The 19,466-nt window shown below is 41.0% G+C and overlaps 2 protein-coding genes across 5 annotated transcripts; one reads left to right on the top strand and one right to left on the bottom strand.

The window, feature by feature from the left end:
- Positions 1-293: 293 nt before the first annotated feature.
- On the bottom strand, positions 294-18,849 carry LOC131104594 (T-cell surface antigen CD2). 2 transcript variants are annotated; one of them, XM_078796745.1, is made up of 11 exons: positions 17,283-18,849; positions 11,852-12,004; positions 11,697-11,768; positions 4,192-4,282; positions 3,762-4,055; positions 3,179-3,252; positions 1,839-2,013; positions 1,676-1,750; positions 1,519-1,596; positions 1,287-1,459; positions 294-1,203 (listed from the first exon to the last, which is right to left on the bottom strand). In XM_078796745.1, the coding sequence occupies exons 3-11, from the start codon at positions 11,724-11,726 to the stop codon at positions 1,117-1,119; spliced, it is 1,077 nt and encodes a 358-aa protein (XP_078652871.1). In that variant the 5' UTR covers positions 11,727-11,768; positions 11,852-12,004; positions 17,283-18,849; the 3' UTR covers positions 294-1,116. The 2 variants fall into 2 exon arrangements, with proteins under 2 accessions (XP_078652871.1, XP_078652872.1); XM_078796746.1 differs by lacking the exon at positions 11,697-11,768.
- On the top strand, positions 12,688-19,325 carry pln2 (phospholamban 2). 3 transcript variants are annotated; one of them, XM_058051818.2, is made up of 2 exons: positions 12,688-12,810; positions 18,284-19,325. In XM_058051818.2, the coding sequence occupies exon 2, from the start codon at positions 18,381-18,383 to the stop codon at positions 18,540-18,542; it is 162 nt and encodes a 53-aa protein (XP_057907801.1). In that variant the 5' UTR covers positions 12,688-12,810; positions 18,284-18,380; the 3' UTR covers positions 18,543-19,325. The 3 variants fall into 3 exon arrangements, with proteins under 3 accessions (XP_057907801.1, XP_057907803.1, XP_057907804.1); XM_058051820.2 differs by having other exon boundaries at positions 12,694-12,810; positions 18,279-19,325; XM_058051821.2 differs by having other exon boundaries at positions 12,752-12,810; positions 18,354-19,325.
- The last annotated feature ends 141 nt before the right edge of the window (positions 19,326-19,466 follow it).

Here is a 19,466-nt window from a genome sequence, read left to right as displayed (position 1 = left end):
GATTCTCTTCAGTCACACTTCTTAATTTTTATTGAATTTTATTTGAGGTAATACATTTTCACTGGACTAACAATATAATAATGTGTTACCTCTAAGAAGGGCTTGAGTCTGTTCTTTTGTGTGACCCATTGTTTTTGTGTTACAGGTCCAAATGAGATTTACTCCAGTCAGACTTATTAATTTTTTTTTAGTTTTTACTGTAGGTAATATATTTTCACTGGACTAATAATATAAAAATGTGTTACCTTTAAGATGGGCTTGAGTCGTTTTTTTGAGTGTAATAGTTACCTTCTAAATACGTGTATTTAACATTATTACAGGCTTCTAGACATGAAATAACAACCTTTATAGTCACCTTTACACTGGTTTTACCCATATAGTTGACATTATAAAAGAAAATGAGCCATACAAGATCAAACCTGCACTGTAAAAAAAAATACAAGTTGACTCAACTTAAAAAAATGTGTAACCTCGCTGCCTTAAAATTTTGATTAAATCTAGCAAATTATTTCAGGTAATTTCAACTCACAACTAAGTTTCTCCAACTTAAAAGACCTAGCTCACGTGACTAATTGCTTTGTTCTGGGAACTTTCTTTATTAAGTCAAATAAACAAATATTTTTGTTGTATCAACAATAGAATATCAACTCACTTTTGATTTAGTCTAACTAATTATTTCAAGTAAATTCATCTCACAATTAAATTGAAATTAATTGAAATAATTTGTTAACCAGATTTGAACGTGAGTTGAGATTGCTTGACTTACATTGTTGATACAACAAAAATATTTGGTTGTTTGACCTAAAAAATGAAGTTCCCACAACAATAAGCAGCAATAAGTCACATGAAATTGGTCTTTTAAGTTGGACAAACTTAGTTCTGAGTTTACTTGATTGCCATGGCAATCAAGTCTGGTGCTTGTGTGTCTCACCGAACATGACAGTTCAGCTTGTAAAGAGGCTATTTGGAGATGAAGGGCTATATACGGTAAATAGACTTGTCTACAATAACATTACTGACACCTCCATAATGCGTATTTAATGCATAATGCATATTTGAATTCATTTTGCTATTTTTATACGCTTAATTTAGACAAAAAAAACCCACATAATTTCCTTAAGTATGTATATTTGTTGCTGCAACCTTCTTCCTGGGCTGGGGAACAGGAGGAGGCTGCCCCTCATCTGCCACCAGTCTGGAAGCCTGAGGGGAAACCAGAAACAGGAATACAGTCAGGAGGCCGTAGGTTGCAATTACTCACGTCCAGGCCTTTTTTCGCCTCTGACCTGTGCCAGGCTGGGCTGCGGTTGGCTTCCCAGATGCTGTGGCACGCCCCGCTTTTTGCGGCGGTGCTGCCGAGGTCCGGTGTGGTCAGCTGGCTGATGCCGATGGGTTGGGTGTTGATATTGATGATGCTGTGGTTTAGGATTGGTCCAACCCAAACGAAGCTCCTCCTCCTCTATTGTAGTTCAGCACGGATGAACCATATTTCATAACTTATGTTAGACTACACCTTACCTTCAACCTGTTTGCTTTTTTCTCGTATGCCTCGGATGCAGCAAATGATTAAGATGACAATCAACAACAGAGCAAGCCCTGGCAAGGATAAAAAGTTAGAATAAATCCAAAAAAACATGTTTGAAATATTATAAATATAATGTTGCAACAAGCCTACCTCCCATGCTGGCCAGGATGCTCACCATCATCCTAAAATCCTGGCCAAACAATTCTTCAGGGAAGAGAGACGAGCCTTTAATGAAGCCAGCGTGAGACTGCATTAAAGCCCACAGAGCCAAACTCAAAATAAGAGCAGCATTCTGGATCAAAATCATACTCACTTGATTTGGTGCAGTTTTGAACATGACTGTCACTGCTCATGGAGCTAGCACGATTGGAAACTGTGCATCTGAACATATTGTTTGTCACCTCGTTGGCGACACGAAGGAGAGTCCGACCGTCTTCTTTCAGCAAAACGTTGTCATTTTCAAACCATTGTAGGGTCACATCAGGGGTCTGTGGGTCAGAACTGTGAGTGGGGGTTTTTTTTTGGACCCTAAAAAGGTTTCACCTAGCATGCTGACTGATTGATGTGTACGTACAAAATATGGATCATGAATTTATCAAAAAGTGAACAGAGCAGGTCATTTCTCCCTGAATAATATCTGAATAGGATCAATATTGCAAGACGCAAACTGAAAATACACTCCCAGAAAATATGAATGATCTAATGATGTAATAAATCATGCTCTTTGGTGCGTGAATACAGACTATCATTAGTTTTTTAAAAATGCAAGCATAAAAACGACTAAATTAACTAAAATACAAGTATGAGGCATTCAGAAGACGCGTAAAAAGACGTTGTGACGTCACTAGGTGCCAGTAATGTGACTGTACTGAGACACACAAGCACCAGACTTGATCGGCGGGACAACAGGCTTTTATTGCAGGTATGAATGATCTCACAACAGGACCAAGAATACCTGATAAAAATCATGGTCGTCTGTTGCTATTTTTCGGGAATACAGTCCTACCTTGCTACAAAACGATTCAAACATCGAGTTTACTGTTTAGCCGAGTGTCTACATGGTTAGCAACAAAGACTTTGGTTAACGGTGTGGACAACAACGACAACAACAAACCGTCAACAGACCATTTGAGATGACTTCAATTCATATACAACATCTCTAGTGGAAGTTCTATTCTGGACATTCACGCCCACAACACTTGCAACATGTGTGATGAAACTGCACAGTTTGGAGTGGCCTTTTATTGTGCCCAGCATAAGGCACACCACCTGCAAGGTGGCTGGGCTCAGGAACACAGATTTAGAGGGATTTGTGAATAATATTCAAAAGAAAGTGCTGTCAGTTCAAGTCCATAATGACGGCTTGAAACATGACAGCCTGCTGACATGAGATAAAACGTTTCCACTCATCACAAAAAGTTGACACGCTCAAAACCACAAACATGTGTCAAGTCTGAGTATATGATATACAACCCACCTAAAAATGTTACATTTTTAATGTAGAAAGTACTTATTAGAGATGTAATTATGATATTTTTACAGTTGTAATATACTAATAAATGCAGTTTCATTTTACCCTGTGGAAAAAGTGACAACATGTGAGATTAAATGCAACAAAACAGAACGAAAACAACATGGTAACTTTGCGCTCACCTGACCAGTCATGCATGTGAATTTCACATTGGACGATTCGCATTCCATTTTCAAGCCAGGCTTCGAGATGGGATCTAAACGACAGACAATTATGGTGCACCGTCATGGGACCTACAGGCAGATGGCTGACATACTACAAAGAGGGTTCGTTATCCCGTTAGTTTCCATCAGGATCTGGATCAGCTTCTATTCATTTCCACTTTTGGAAAAATTGTGGGATTTTTGCCATTAAAAATAAACGCATCTGTGAATAATACATAGATCTTAATGACAAAGCTGCAGATCTAAGAAGAAGGAGAGTTTGGTGCTGAATTGGGCACACTTTGCCTTGGCGGAGGTCTGAACACTGGGAAGCAGCCCCTGATGGTTTAAAATGTCTAAGAGTGAAACCTTAGTTAGTGTCAATACTTCATTTTATAAGGTCTGGCTAACCGAATCCTAACCTTAACCTTAACTATAGGGTCGCTGTTATGCTGGAGCCTATCCCAGCATCGAACCTTTTGGAATGAATTATTGCTGTATATCATCACATTGATAGCTGAATGAAGATGCCAAAAAAATGTAAACAGTACTTGATACCTACCCAGCAAACATAAAAACAGGCTTTTCAGATTCTTTGCTGATACTCCTTTTGTATCATAAACCTCCGGGATGTAAATGCCCGCACTACTTCTCCCCATATTGAGAAGTTTGAGGGATCCATTTCCATGGATATCATCTGGCTTCCCGAAGGCCACCTTACGGTCCGGCCTTTGATGAAATATCTTCGTCTTGTTGTGCCTCCATCTCAAGTCTTCCCATTTTTCCAGTCGGTGATGCAGAGGCACTGTAAAGTTGCCACCAATGGCGCCGTAGGCGTCACAGCCATTTTGGGAACCTTTCAAACAAAATGAAGATCTTTAGTCCAAGAAAGAGAAGACACTGATGCTGGGTAGAGTGCTTCCTAAGGCTACCAATAAACATGAATATTAAAAAAGGCTCCAATTATATAAAATAAATCATGTTAGGAGTACCTGTGCAGGTAAGGAAGCTGCTGCAGAGCATGAAAAAGACAACTGAAGAGGCGGCGGCCATCCGCTCCATCGTCGTCATCTCCTGAGCTGACTGAAAACAGAAGAGTTGCGAGATGCAAGAGGTAACAAGGTTACTTCCTGTCGAAGGCAGTCAGAGGGGTGACATGTTTTTGTTCAGGAAGTGATCCAGGAGGCCCATTTGACTTGTGACGTCACACTGAGGAGGAGCAGAAGTTTTCTTTTGTTAATGAAAATATTCAATATGTGATGTATTTCGTCTGCCATTGGCACACACGAAACAGATGGAAGAAGATGCAATTCAACAGTTACTCCACCGGGCGACGCTGTGGACCGCGTTTGTTTGTCCAACCTTCCACTTACTGAGCAACCTACCCCCTCCATTTAATTTTTCTACCGCTTATCCTCACTAAGGTCGCGGGGTTGCTGGAGCCTATCCCAGCTGTCTTCGTGCGAGAGGCGGGGTACACCCTGGACTGGTCGCCAGCCAATCACAGGGCACATATAGACAAACAACCATTCACACTCACATTCATACCTATGGACAATTTGGAGTCGCCATTTAACCTAGCCGAGGGTGGGATTGAACTGCGGTCTCCTGGCTGTGAGGTTTGTGCGCTAACCACTAGACCCTGTGCAGGCCCCTACCTTCTTAATAATCCTTTTTCAGGATACAGCCCTAGATGGAAAAAGTTTGGACACCCCTGGCCTCCAAAATTATTATTTGCCTTTGCATCTACTGTACATACAAACCTTCTTCTTATATTATGTATTATCTTATCTTACCCAATAGCCATTTTTAGTTGCCAAAAGATTATGAAAACTTGCATTTTTGTTGCAGAAGGTTGTTTTTTGTTTGGTTTTGAGCATCTGTTGACTGCCCCTGGAAAATTTTGAAAGTGGTGATGACATTACAGATGCATGGATGCACCTGCTAGTTGTCCCATTTTTTTTACATTCCATAAAGGTTATGGTTTGGTTTTGGTTGCCGTTTGGTTGTATTGGCAACCTTTGCACCAATGATCTTTGTATTACAAACAGATGACTCGTACGTGCATATGTGCATGTGCATATTGTCAAGAATGAATGAACAGAACAGGCCAATTTGGCAGGATATTAAAGCATCTCGTAATACTGACCAACTGGGTCTCCATATTCCGGCTGCTTGTGTTCCTGTATGCAACACAGATGACACAGACGACCCTGTTCTGTTAAGTGGGCCTTTATAAATAGAACAGTTATTTTTCCACTGTGCGGGTCCAACAGCCGACCAAAGACGCCACACAAATCCTTTATAGGTACCTCAGGGTCCAATCACGGTCTTGTACCATCAATCTCCAGAGCCAATCGGGACCCCTCACGTCACCATAACAATCAGACTGAGTGTACTGTTGTCAAACTGAATGCCATCTCAAAGGCTGGGAGTGTTTTCACAATAAACATGAGCTTGCTGGTACTGGAAAGTCCAGTATCAATAGTGGTAGCTTTAATGAAAGCACACTTTAAATATTAGGACGTGTTTTATAGGACGGCTGAGTGCACTTCATGAATGTATACTTTGTGTGTTATTGTGGAGGATAGTCTTTTAGTTGACTGAAGAAATATTTCCTCATATTCGTGACCAGAAGTGACGCTCATGGTTTTGGTGTCTTTGTGGACAAGCTGAGGTCTGATATTGTATCAAGCAGCATGTAGATATGCTCACAACATAGTAGTTATAGTGTGAAAAGCCTATTATTACTATTTGCTCTTTTTTTCATTTTTGCTGTTTGTTTTCATTTTCTTCAACTTTTTTCAATAATCTTTAGAAAATTGTTGTTTTGAATATTATGACTTTATTCCCATAATATTATAATATTCCATCCTATTTTTCCCAAGATTTTAGTGTATTTTGTTTCCCATAATAATCCATCCATCCATCCATCCATTTTCCTCCGCTTATCCGGGTCCGGGTCGCGGGGGCAGCAGTCTTAGTAGGGAAGCCCAGACTTCCCGGTCCCCGGCCACCTCCTCCAGCTCCACCGGGAGGACACCAAGGCGTTCCCAGGCCAGCTGTGAGACATAGTCCCTCCAGCGTGTCCTCGGTCTGCCCCGAGGCCTTTTCCCGGCTGGGCATGCCCGGAACACCTCACCAGGGAGGCGTCCGGGAGGCATCCGGACTAGATGCCCGAGCCACCTCAAGTGACTCCTCTCGATGTGAAGGAGAAGCGGCTCTACTCTGAGCCCCTCCCGGATGACTGAGCTCCTCACCCTATCTCTTAGGGTGAGTCCAGCTACCCTACGGAGGAAACTCATTTCAGCCGCCTGTATCTGTGATCTCATTCTTTCGGTCATGACCCAAAGCTCATGACCACAGGTGAGGGTGGGAACGTAGATCGACCGGTAAATTGAGAGCTTTGCCCTCCGGCTCAGCTTTCTTTTCACCACGACGGTCCGGTACAGCGACCACATTACTGCCAAGGCTGCACCGATCCGTCGTTGTCGACCTCACGCTCCCACTTTCCCTCACTCGTGAACAAGACCCCGAGATACTTAAACTCCTCCACCTGGGGCAGGACCTCATTCCCAACCCAGAGGGAGCACTCCACCCTTTTCCGACTGAGAACCGTGGCCTCTGATTTGGAGGTACTGAGTCTCATCCCAGACGCTTCACACTCAGATGCAAACCGTCCCAGTAAACGCTGAAGGTCGCAGCCCGAAGAAGCCATAAGAACCACATCATCTGCAAATAGCAGAGATGAGATTCTAAGGCCCCCGAACTGGACTCCCTCAGCACCTTGGCTGCGCCTACAAATTCTGTCCATGAAAATTGTGAACAGAATCGGTGACAAAGGGCAGCCTTGGTGGAGACCAACGTTTACCGGAAACAGGCTTGACTTACTACTGGCAATGCGAACCAGACTCCTGCCCCGTTTGTACAAGGACCGGATAGCACGTAGTAACGCGCCACCGATCCCGTACTCCCGGAGCACCCCCCAAAGGACGCTATGAGGGACACGGTCGAATGCCTTTTCCAGGTCCAGAAAGCACATGTAGACTGGTAGGGCAAACTCCCATGCACCCTCAAGCACCCTCGTGAGGGTGTAGAGCTGGTCCAGTGTTCCACGACCAGGACGAAAACCGCATTGGACCTCTTGTATCAGCGGTTCGGCCAACGGTCGTACCCTTCTCTCCAGCACCCTGGAATAGACTTTCCCAGGGAGGCTGAGGAGTGTGATCCCCCTGTAGTGGGAACACACCCTCCGGTCACCCTTCCTGAAAAGGGGGACCACCACCCCGGTCTGCCAATCCAAAGGTACTGTTCCCGACTTCCATGCAATGTTGAAGAGACATGTCAGCCAAGTCCCTCAACATCCAGAGCCTTGAGGAATTCTGGGCGGAACTCGTCCACCCCCGGAGCCACTGAGGAGCATCTTAACCACCCCAGATACCTCAGCCACGGTGATGGCACTGTCCACGTATGTGACCTCAGACTCTGCTTCCTCTATGGAAGGTATGTCAGTGGGATATGTTTCCCATAATAATCCAACTTTAAAAAATCGTTTTTTCTTTATTATTGCAACTCTATGGCACAAAAATTACATAATATTTTCTCATATTACAAATTCTTGCAAAAATGCACAATTCTGTTTTGTTAGAATGCATTTTTTTTGTTAATATTTTGACTTGATTCTCATAGAATAATAGCTGTTTTTTCCACATTCTATTGTTGATTTGTTTTACATTTTCCAACTAAACTTTGTTCTTGTAAAATTTCTTCTTGTAGTCGTGGCTTTTTCCTCATAATATTCATTCTCATTATTCTGGTAATATTTTCTTAATTCTCCCAAAATGACAACTTTATCAATTGTTAAGTTTGCTTCTCATAATATTACAAGTAAAAATGAAATAAATGTCTTTTTCTGAACTATTTCTGTCAAGAACCGGCGTGAGTTGGTCTGGAACCCAAGATGCAGAGTCGAACTTTGGAACAAAAAATGTTCATTACAACTGGGAGTGTCCACAATAGGTTGAAAGTACAAAACAATATAAAAATGAACAAAAAAACAACAACAACAAAACTAGGCTATACAGGTCAGAGAGAAAAATACAAAAATACTGACAGGAAAAAACTACACAAGCACAAGAACAAAAAACGCTGCTGACAAAAGGTCATGCAGGAAAAACAGCTTCAGTTTTCCGAGTTTTTATTTCAACATGTGTGCCATGCAGGCCCGGAATGGGCACGGCAGTAAGCGCAACAATCTGTTTTAATTAAAAAATCTGTGGGATTAGAAATGATGCAAGGATGTCTTCTGGTGTGCGCAGTGGATTTGTGGAACTTTACAAGCGGTTTGGTGTGTTGCTCAGAGTCGGTGTGCTGCTATGTTCATTATCTCAGATGGACAGCTGGAAGCGTTGGACAGGTTTGCAGTGCCGTAGAAGGGCCCTCTGGGTGTGACAGGGGTCGATGGAGGTGAACTTGTTCTTTGTAAAGACGATCAGAGTGAGGCTGTTTCATTTGGGATTAAAAAAAGATTTCCATTTCCATCACATCCCTTTTTTTTCCAACCTGTCTCTCTCAAACAATTGGGCCGTCCATATTTGGGTGGTCATCAAAGAGAATGAAGTACTTGCTCACGGTGCAACAAAACGTAAACAAAACACATCCACAGCAAGTGCTACTTCTACATGGTTGATAAACAACAACTAAGAGGTAAACGTAACACGTAACATAAACTAATAACATAAACGTAAATGTAAACACCCAAGCATGTTACGTCTTCTGTTTTGGGCTGACTGCTTTCTTCTCTTCTATGTCCACACAAAATGACTCAAGATTCAAGATGGAAATTAGCCACTGGCTCTACTCTTGTATATTTAAGTGAAAATGTTGATAATAGAGAAAGGATCCAGTTCACCCAAGCAGTCGAGAAAATAGACTGATCGTTTCAGTCGACTGCGACTGGGATTCTTAAGTCTATAAAATCTGATAAATCCCGCTCTCATGTGCAGGCCTCCGGGGAGAAGCTCGTTGTGGGCCTCTCCACATAGCTATCTAAATCTGGAGTACAGAGGGATGGAAGGGTCAATGGTGGGGGGGCTGGGGGGGGGGGGGTAGTAAGAGAAGAGGGAATGTGTGTGAAGCTGCCAGCAGCATGCAGCAGTAGGCCCTCCTGGGTAAACAACTGCTGCAGACGGAAAATCCCCTTTTTCTACACCATGTGACAAGAAAACAGGAAAAGAACACTTCAGTTGCCCTACAAACATTCTGTCGGATGCTTTTTGACACATATGGCATTTCTGTGTCACACATACAAGGGTACATGTACTGCACCGTGCAGTTTACGAAACAGTGCCTCTGCTGGTGGCAGGAGATATGACAGAAATCATTTGTGATAAACTGGCATTGTGGCTCCAATATAGTACACATTTCTTTACACACATCAGTTTAATCCAGCGGTGGGCGGAGCATTTCCTACCACACCAAGAGTTTAGCTCCAAATACCAAATTGTAAATAGTTCATAGTGTTATAATTGCAAGTAAATTCTCATTTTGATGCAAAACAACCCTTTTTATGTTATGTTGTAGTGCAGCTGTTTCAATATTTGAGCTATCACAAAGGCAAAAAGCTTTTTTCACCCTTTTTGTTGGAAACAAATATTTTCCTGAAAATGTTCTACTGCTGATTACTGCTGGTACTGAAGGGACAGAATTTTGGAAAAAATGTCTTAAGACCAACACTACCACGTTGCAGTTACACTTTTTGACTCGCGGGCCGCATTGATTTAACAAAATTGACGGCGGGCCATACTACTCGTGTTGTGCAATCATATGCATGGTTTCAAGCATAAAAACGACTAAATTAACTAAAACACAAGTATGAGGCAGTCAGAAGACGCGTAAAAAGACGTTATGATGTCACTAGGTGCCAGTAATGTGACTGTACTGAGACACACAAGCACCAGACTTGATCAGCGGAACAACAGGCTTTAATTGCAGGTATGAATGATCTCACAACAGGACTGAGAATCCCTGATAAAATTATGGTCGACTGTTGCTATTTTTCAGGAATACAGTCCTACGTTGCTACAAAACGATTCGAACATCGAGTTTATCATATGTGCTTGTGTCCCTTTTTTCAGGAGCACTTTGTAAACACCAGACCTCATCAAATAACAAAATTGCTAAAATCAGCTACTTAAACAATCAAAAGGTTGGCTCGTGCCATGATGCCAGGTTGTATGTTAAGTTTAAATTAAATACTTTGGAAAGAACGAGAGGGCCGTATTCAAACACTTGGCGGGCCGGATGTGGCCCCTGGACCATAGTTTGTCCACCCCTGAATTACATAAACTTGTAATACTATGCAAAACTATGCAATCCAACAATGGATGAAAATGTCCTTTAAATGTCCTTCATCTTCAAATACATCTCCAAACATCTCATACACCTACACATACATCTCCAAGTAACAAAGCTCTACACTACAACATCATCTGGAGCAGTTCAGACTCAATATTTATCTAAAAACATGACAAAGCTATTTTGAAAATGTGACTGAATTACTTAAATCTGAAATCTATGAAAGAAAAAAAAAACATTGGGCCAGCGCTCCTAATTCTGAAGGCCCTGCGTATAGATTAAATTGGCATGGCAACACAATGAAGCTCAAATGTGATACACGTATGGGAAGCAGTGCAGCCAAGAGACACGCTACCAAACAAAGATAAAAGGAATAAATTCATACAATTTCATGGAACAAATACTAGAACTGAAGTTATTTGTATGCTTCTAGTAGTGGTTAGGCCACAAGTGACCAGCCGCCATCCATCCATTTTCATTCACACCTATGGACAGTTTCACAGTCTCCAATTAGCCTAACATGCATATTTTGGGAGGAAGGCAGAGAAACCCATACGAGGATGCTCCATGGAGGTTTGATCCCCTGACTGGGAGGCAGACATGTACATATACCACCGTGCCACCGTAGTAAATATCATGGTATATTACACAAAATGGGGCGGCACGGCGGTCTAGTGGTTAACGCGCAGACCTCACAGCTAGGAGACCAGGGTTCAATTCCACCCTTGGCCATCTCTGTGTGGAGTTTGCATGTTCTCCCCGTGCATGCGTGGGTTTTCTCCGGGTACTCCGGTTTCCGCCCACATTCCAAAAACATGCTAGGTTAATTGGCGACTCCAAATTGTCCATAGGTATGAATGTGAGTGTGAATGGTTGTTTGTCTATATGTGCCCTGTGATTGGATGGTGAGCAGTCCGCCTCACGCCCAAAGACAGCTGGGATAGGCTCCAGCACCCCCTGCGACCCTCGTAAGGAAAAGCGGTAGAAAATGAATGAATGAATTACACAAAATGTAGTATGGTAGAGCCCATACCAATTAATCACTAATTATGGGCTTGGTAGAGCCCAGAGGAAAGAATGACTGCACATGCATGTGCAACACTGTCATCATGGGACAGGACCATTTACAGCAGATCCTCACCAAAATGTAATGGTTTCTCCCATGCACCATGTGCCACCCCTTGGCTTAGTTTCTGCGTCTCCATGTCAGTAACTGCAGTGAAAAAGGTCATTTAAAGAAGACCAGAATTGGTGACCGATGACTTTTGAACAAAAGTGAATGTCCAATGCTGTCACCTCTTGTGTGCCGGAAGGTGGAAGACGCTTTCCCAGGCCGGTTGCGGTGCAAGATGCCAGAAAGCTGCTTCAGCCACGCTCTCACATCCCCTCGCTCAAGTTCTGGGTCAGAGAAGCCTTTTCACCATGTAAGGCTGCAAAGCTCTACAGCCCCTGGAACCAAAAAAAAGACACACATATAAAAAAAGTCATTCTTTTGAGCAGGAAATAAACTCCAGTTGATATCGATATTCATGTAAACGGGATGTAAAGCGCTTGAGCCTTTTTAATGCATTGCATAACTATGAAAAGCAATTCAATAGTAACTGTCTGTAATAATTCCAATCATGAATATCATGATTAATTGAGTGCCTCTTTTGGCACCGTCTCACATTCCAGCCAGGACTAAATCTCTCGGAGTCCTCACAAGCTCTGTCAGCTTGTTTTATGTACCTGCTGAGAAAACATTTGTATTATCTTTAATTCACACTGCAGGCACTCTTGAACTTGTGTTTGTCTTTCTTAATGCATCTTCATCTCAGGCTGGAGCTTTTCCAGAGCGAGGAGGATTAACGTTTACTGTCCACTAGAGATAAAAAAAACATAATAGAAGAAATGACAATACACTGGCAGGGTCTCATGTTGAGACTGCTATTCTCCTTATAAGGTTTTCTTTTGACTTGATTCTTTTTTCCCTTTGTTTTTCTTTCATGTAGAGCACACACATGCAAACATGTTCACACTTGGGCATGTTTGCAGCAGGCAATCCCCTCGTAACGTTCAAGTCCAAAAACACTATTGATGTTCAAGCTGATGTTAGGCATTGGTTGTTATTAATGCCGATGCTTTGTTAGGCTCTTTGCCCCCCTCCCTCTCTCTCTTTCTCTCTCCCCTCTCTCTGTTTACACCCTTGGAGATGGTTGCATATCTGACATTTCTCTCTCTCTTAGACAGCAGTCAGAACTGCTCTCATCTGAAAGGTAAGCAGCAGCATCCTTAAAGAATTCAGACTTTTCTCTTTCTTCTTATTTGTTCTTATATTTACATAAGTTCATGAGAACCGATACAAGAGCTGTATCCAAAAGTAAATTATTATATCAGCAGTAATAATAAGAATGCGTCTATTTTTATAGTAGTTTGCAGGGGTATCAAACTGTACTTTCATTAGTGCGTCCAATAATAATAATGTTATTTCGGTCTGACGAAAACCAAAAAGTACAAAAACTTACAAAAAGGCAAAACTTCCAATAGGAAATTATGTAAGTCCTATCAATCCGTTCTAGATATCCAAAAATTTTATATATATATATGTGCAGTGATTTTTCCTTTATTGTGGTTAATTGCTTCATCACCTGACCCCAATAAGTGAATTTCCACAAAGTTTGTTTCCTTATTTATAAATGGATATAAATGTTTTTGTAGTTAGAGCACAGAAAAATATGGTGTTTGACATCATTAGAGCCCTCTACACATGAAATAACACCCCTATAGTCACATTTACACTCATATTACCCAATATTGTAGACACAATTAAAGCAAATGCTCCTGCTTGTGTGTGCGAGGGGAGCTGAGACGTTGGGGGTTCAGAGTTGAGTTTTAACTTGATGTGTGTTACGGCGACACTCTATTGTAACTTGTATGCATGTTCAAATCAAATTAAACCATAACCATTACCATAAATGCTAAAGGAGCTGATCAAAACATTACAGACACTTCCCAGTATTTTGCGGTGCCAACTACAATCACATTGGTAAACACACTGTTGAATGAATTACCACCTTGACATGCTAAATTGGATCATTTTACAAAACAGAAATGATACCTCATTGATGATGCAAGCGTGCTTAAAGGGGAACTGCACTTTTTGGGGAATTTTGCCCATCATTCACAATTCTTATATGAAACATGCACGCATGTTTCTTTCACCTTTCTGTGCATTCTAGCGCAAGAAACCAAACTAATATGAGCTAGCTAACAATGGACTCATGGGAAATACCTATTTCCTGTTCCATTTACATACCTGACTTGTATATTAACCAAGGTACAGCGATATTATTATGGTAGCAGCGAACTATTTTTATCTTGCGGACTAACACGACATGTCGCTAATCGCTAGTCTCAGCATCATTCACACTCCACAAAGAAGATCCAAAGAAGATGACGTTTGTCATCTGCATTTTTTTACCTGAAGACTGGAGCACACGTCTTGTGCTGGAAGACACAGCCATCGGGCATCAAAAGTGTTGTCACTGTACATAACAAGTTTGGGTAATGTTTTAAATCATCAAAATATAGCAAGATAATGCAACTATTTCATACTATTATGTATGTATGATCACAACATGTAACCATGCAACTTTGTTAGAGGGGCTTTGTAGTCGAAATAGGTGTGTCCCGATGATGTACATTGTTAGCTTGTTCATATTAAATCGTTCTCTCGTGTTATAATGCACAGAAAAGGGAAAGAAATATGTGTCAATGTTTCACATGAGTGTGAATGAAACTTTAATGTTACAGTATGTCCAGTGAGCACAGCTCCGAGAATAAATTGACAGTGGAATCTGCACTGAAAGCTTCCCAGGACTCATCACACTCAAATCCTAATATTTCCATCCGTGTCGCTTCCATGTGCAGCTGATGACATTCATCATTTAAGGAATCATGACGTCAACGCCATCATCCATCACCTTTGCGATGGATTAGTGGTTTGATGGAAACTATGAATGATTTTAAATAGGAGGAATGTTGCTGCAAAGCAGTGGCGCCCAGCAGCTGTTATCAGCAACGCTCCGCAGGCTCCGCTGCAGACCAGCAGACCAATGGCAGTCTCTCTGATCTTCATTTTATTGGCAGCTAGCCTGATGCTCCTCTGGGTTCCTTTCATACTACTCACACAAAGTTAGTATGTTATGAGAACAGCAAGTTGTGGGTTAAGTATTGAACATGCTGGCCATGTTCCAGGTGAAGGTTACACAATATTACATTTTAGGTTCATCCTGAAACGTCCCTAACTTCTTGTGAGTAGTGTAAGAGAATGTGATGCATTTTGCGGAACTAACGGATTGCCAAGGCAAGCCAAGCGCAGCAAAGCTTTTTCTTCATTCTAATGCAGTCACATGACACAGCACAGACGAGAGCACAAGAGCGATGCTATGTGAAGAGCAGCGAACAGCTGACTGTCTACGTAGAGGTTCTACGCTGGTGTTGCTAACTGATTGGATTTGGATCTTTCTGCCTCATCTTCTTTGCAATAATTTAACAAAATAAACCAAAAAAAATGCAAATATGCGCTTGAAAGTGAACTTAAAGTAGGGCTGTTTAGTTTTAATTGGCTAAAAAGAATATTTGGAAAAAATATTTCGTAAATTTAATGAATGAATGAATGAATGAATGAAATAACGAAAGACCATATATAAATAAACTAAATAGAAAAACAAAATAAATATATATAACTTCTTGGCATACAGGCTATCTACATGTACAAGTGATCCTTTCATTTTTCTGCTGGAAAAGGTTTGTACACCCCTGACTTCAGGCATATACTACCCTAAAATGGGGTTATAAGGACGGCAGGGTAATAAGGGACAATTCTCGGGAAAATATTTATAGAATATCTGCTTCTTTGAAAAAAAACAACACAAAGCAGCTTCCTGTTTAACATGAAAAGGCAGAATTACATTTAAAACATTTTCCCGACCCATATTACCATTTATAACCCCGTTTTACAGTACTACTATAATAATATACCAATAAAATACCAGTAATAGGTTGTATTCAATCATGAAAAAGCATGATTTAAAAACACAGCTGCTTAGGTTGACCTGTTCGACATAAACGGACTCCACTGTACAAATAACGGCCTTGGCTGTATCAGGGCTGGTGAAGTGCAGAACATTTCAAATCTATTTTTATCCAAATCTATTATTATCCAAAGAGCCTTGTATTGACGAGAAACACTGAATTATTTTCACACAGAAACAGAGGATTACTTTACAGCAGTCATCATTCCTACAGTGTTCCAGCTACACTTCCGCTATGCATGAATTCCATCATTCCATTTGCTTTGCTTTGTAAGGTGAACATTTTAATACACATTCAAGTCTCTCACGGTTGTGAGTGGTAAGGACTCTTGGTAGTATTGAAGATAAACTTACATATGTGTACCTTACTGATTAACATCCCGTCTGCTTATAGGTCGATGTACTTTTGTTCATTCCAGTGATGTCATTAGGCCTATTTTAGGGGGAGCTTCAGTCCCCCTAAAATGTTCTGAAGCCCCCCTAAATAATTTTTTCTATTTTTTTATAGATTTTTTTTTTTACAAAAAAAATTTCTGACAAATTTCATATAATAGGGCAAAAGCAGGCTAATAAGCAAGCCAATAAGCAGGCTCGTACTAGCCTACTACTACTAGTGGTAGCCGTAATAATCAAAAGAATAATAATGATGATAGTAATTAATAATAGGCTAATTAATAATATAATAATGATTATTATATAATTGATGACTGGACTGGACAGAATGGTTGCAGAGTTTGAGCAGCGGTTTTGCAGTATAGATTGTGTGTACTTGTAATGGTGGCCTAAAACAATTGAGTATCAATCTACTAAATCTGTCCAAAAGTGGGAAAGTTATATCCCGGTTCTTGTTTGTTATTGAATTTTTTTGAATGTCTACTACATTCATTCATATCCTGTGCATCTCCAGGGGGCTAAGCCCCCCCTGTCCTCAGAACCTAGTGACGCCCCTGGTTCATTCAGTCTCCTATGAGAAGTAGATAGTAGATAGACACTGCAAGTCCAATGTATTTTCTTTGTTCATAGTATGTGACCTTTAACCTCACCTCTAAATGCAGGTCTGCACAGGCACAAGCTATCCAGCCTGAAAGTGAAAGTGAGCGTAGGCCAACCGAGACAGCGGTGGGAGGAATGAGCAGACCAGCACACTTAAAGAGTTATCTCGTGAGGCATGAGGCTGTCTGAGGTGCTAACATGTCGAGAGATAATCAGGGACTCACAGACGGATTAGGGGTGGAAGAAACAAATCAGAATGATAAAAATAGTGGTGATGAAAAGGCTGTAAAGAGCACCAAGTAGCCACTCTGGCTCTGTCATCTGGACTTTCGACACCATGACAGAATCCAAAATTCTCCACCCAATAAAAATAGCACAAAACACGGCGGCGGCGGGGGCGGCAGCACATGAGCCTGGTCACCTTGTCACGTTGACTTTGATCAGAGGCGAGTCCCGAATCAAATCACAAAAGGGATTTACGGCAGCGTTGAAAGTCATTTAAATTCCTGCCATGTGCTCATGTTTATCTCCAATCAAGCTCAGCATCCAGAAAGGAAAGAAAAGAGAAAGGAAAAAGGGCCTGTTGCGACTAGGATGCCATTGTTGGCATTACAATGATGCTGCCGCTCCCACGGGACCCGGTTGACGCATGAACAGACCTCAGCTGGCGCCTCCTCTGGTGGTTCTCTTATCACCACACGGTGTTCTGCCACAGAAGAGGTCACAAGATCGTCGGGGGTGGGAGTCACATGACGGCGCTGATGAGCTTAGGAATGAGAATGAGAAGAGTCAAGATGTGGCCTCATAGAAAAAAAGAAAATGATGCAAGGGTCATATTAATAATATTTTGGAAACCAACACATGTAGATTTTCCCCAACCTAATTTTCAAAAAATTAGAATTTTGCTTTGTTTTGTTAATTTCTTATATTATGACTTAAAAAGATATATATTATTTTTATCTCCATACCACTAAAATTACATTATTTTTCCTTGTATTACATGCTTATTCTTGTAAAAAAAGTTTTTTGTCTTCATATTTTGACTGTATTATCTCAAAGTTACAGCTATTTTTTTTTCTGCTATTTCAACTTTCTTGTTGCAATTATGACTTTATTCCCATATTCGACTTTCTTCTTGTAACATTACAACTTTTTCCGCAACCTTTCATTCATTCATTTTCTACCGCATTTTTCCGCAACCTAATTTTCCAAAAAATTACATTATTTTGTTTGTTTCTCATGGCATTACAATTTTCCCAAAATAATGTCTTTTTTGTTTAATATTTCAATTTAATGCTACTAAAATGACATTATTTTCCCTCATAATTCTCATAATATTTTGACTTTATTCTCGCAAAATTACAGCTGTTTTCCCCAATTCTGCGGTTGTTTTTCCCCCAATTATTATTATTTTCTTCCAGACTTTATTCTTTCAAAAAATATGAAAAATTCTTGATTATTTCAAATTTACTGTGTGACTAAAATTACATTTTTTCCCCTCATGATAACTTTTTTTCCAATTACTTTTAATATTTTGACTTTATTCTTGTAAAATCCATTTCTGCTGCTGTTGTATATTTTTCCAATGTGCTATGGGCCATAAATTAGATATGTGACCTTTCTTTCTGTCTTTTATTATTATTTTCTTTTATAAGAGCAGACTTCCTGCTGCATAACAAGTCCAGACCAGGCATCCGGCAGTACCTTCATGTCCTGATTCTCTCCTCCAGCCTGACCTTTCCAGTCCAAACATCGGCATGGAGCGCGTACAGCACATTACCAAGTCGGCCATCCGCCGCGCATCCCAAATCGAGGTGACTCCACAGGCCAAGAGGAACCTGCAGGAGCTCTTCGTCAACTTCACCCTCATCCTCATCTGTCTGCTCCTCATCTACATCATCGTCCTGCTGAGCAGCTGAGGCTGTGCTGCGGACCGGGCTTCCTGACACTTCACTGATCCACTCAATATGTGACTGCATGTCTTCCTACTGCTGCTCCTGTCTAACACTGCCGGGCACCCACTTAGTGCAATTCATCTGAAACGGAGTGAGCTATGCATCTGCCAGCAGTTAAAAGTTGGAAACTATTGCACGTACTGTTAAAAAAGCAAAAACGTGTGTCACGTTTACTGCAGAAATAATGTGTGAAACTCACAGCTTGCACTTCCACAGGTTGGATGGGCTTCGCACTCCCACTTGCATCCTGGGAACAAAAGATAAAAAGCTTTGTAAGAAATTGTCCCTGATGTAAAATCACTGAATGTGCAGATGAAACACGTTTATGCAATCTCTTTAGCAATAATGGCTGAATCCTCAAGAGAAAGTACTTTATGTTTGAGGAGCAATGACTGCATCCTGTAAAAATTATCTTATTGGCTGATGACTTAAAATTAGGACTGATTCATCAGTTTCCAAATGATTTGATCATGATTGCAACTATGTCTGGCATGTGCCCCCTTTTACTGTATTTTATTAAAAGAGAGATAATGATGTCTGAAAATCTATTTCCCTACAGTCTCTTTGATAGCAGTATAGCAGAACAATTATTATGAACAATGTGAAATTGCATTCAAAGACATCATGTAACTTAGGTTGAATTCCCGTTTTGAGTGCATTTTCTGGTAGACTCAATTATTGTTCTTCGTTTCTTTCTTTTTATTTAGACCACAAACACAAACACACACACATGGATAATAAAGATGTTGTTGTGATATTTGGTGTTCAGAGTGTCATTGAATGTATCTCAACAATGAGGAAATGCTTTTCCAAGGAGAGACGCGTTTCTAAGTTGGAAGACAAGCAATGACGACTCATCTGAGAGGTCACAAAAGACCCCACAACAAC

The sequence above is a fragment of the Doryrhamphus excisus genome, linkage group LG15 (assembly GCF_037039965.1).
Source record: "Doryrhamphus excisus strain RoL-2023G ecotype Guam linkage group LG15, RoL_Dexc_Guam_v1.1, whole genome shotgun sequence".
Lineage (NCBI taxonomy): Eukaryota > Metazoa > Chordata > Actinopteri > Syngnathiformes > Syngnathidae > Doryrhamphus > Doryrhamphus excisus.
Note: the sequence above shows the minus strand (reverse complement) of the source record. Positions and strands in the feature narration are given on the sequence as shown.

Bases quoted from the DNA above. Each gene is read 5' to 3' on its own strand.
- pln2 (XM_058051818.2), top strand. From the start codon at position 18,381: ATGGAGCGCGTACAGCACATTACCAAGTCGGCCATCCGCCGCGCATCC.
- LOC131104594 (XM_078796745.1), bottom strand. From the start codon at position 11,726: ATGGTGCATGGGAGAAACCATTACATTTTG. The intron at 1,751-1,838 runs GTGAGTATGATT...GCTTCATTAAAG, and splicing joins TCAAAACTGCACCAAATCAA to GCTCGTCTCTCTTCCCTGAA. The intron at 1,597-1,675 runs GTAGGCTTGTTG...TATCCTTGCCAG, and splicing joins CATCCTGGCCAGCATGGGAG to GGCTTGCTCTGTTGTTGATT.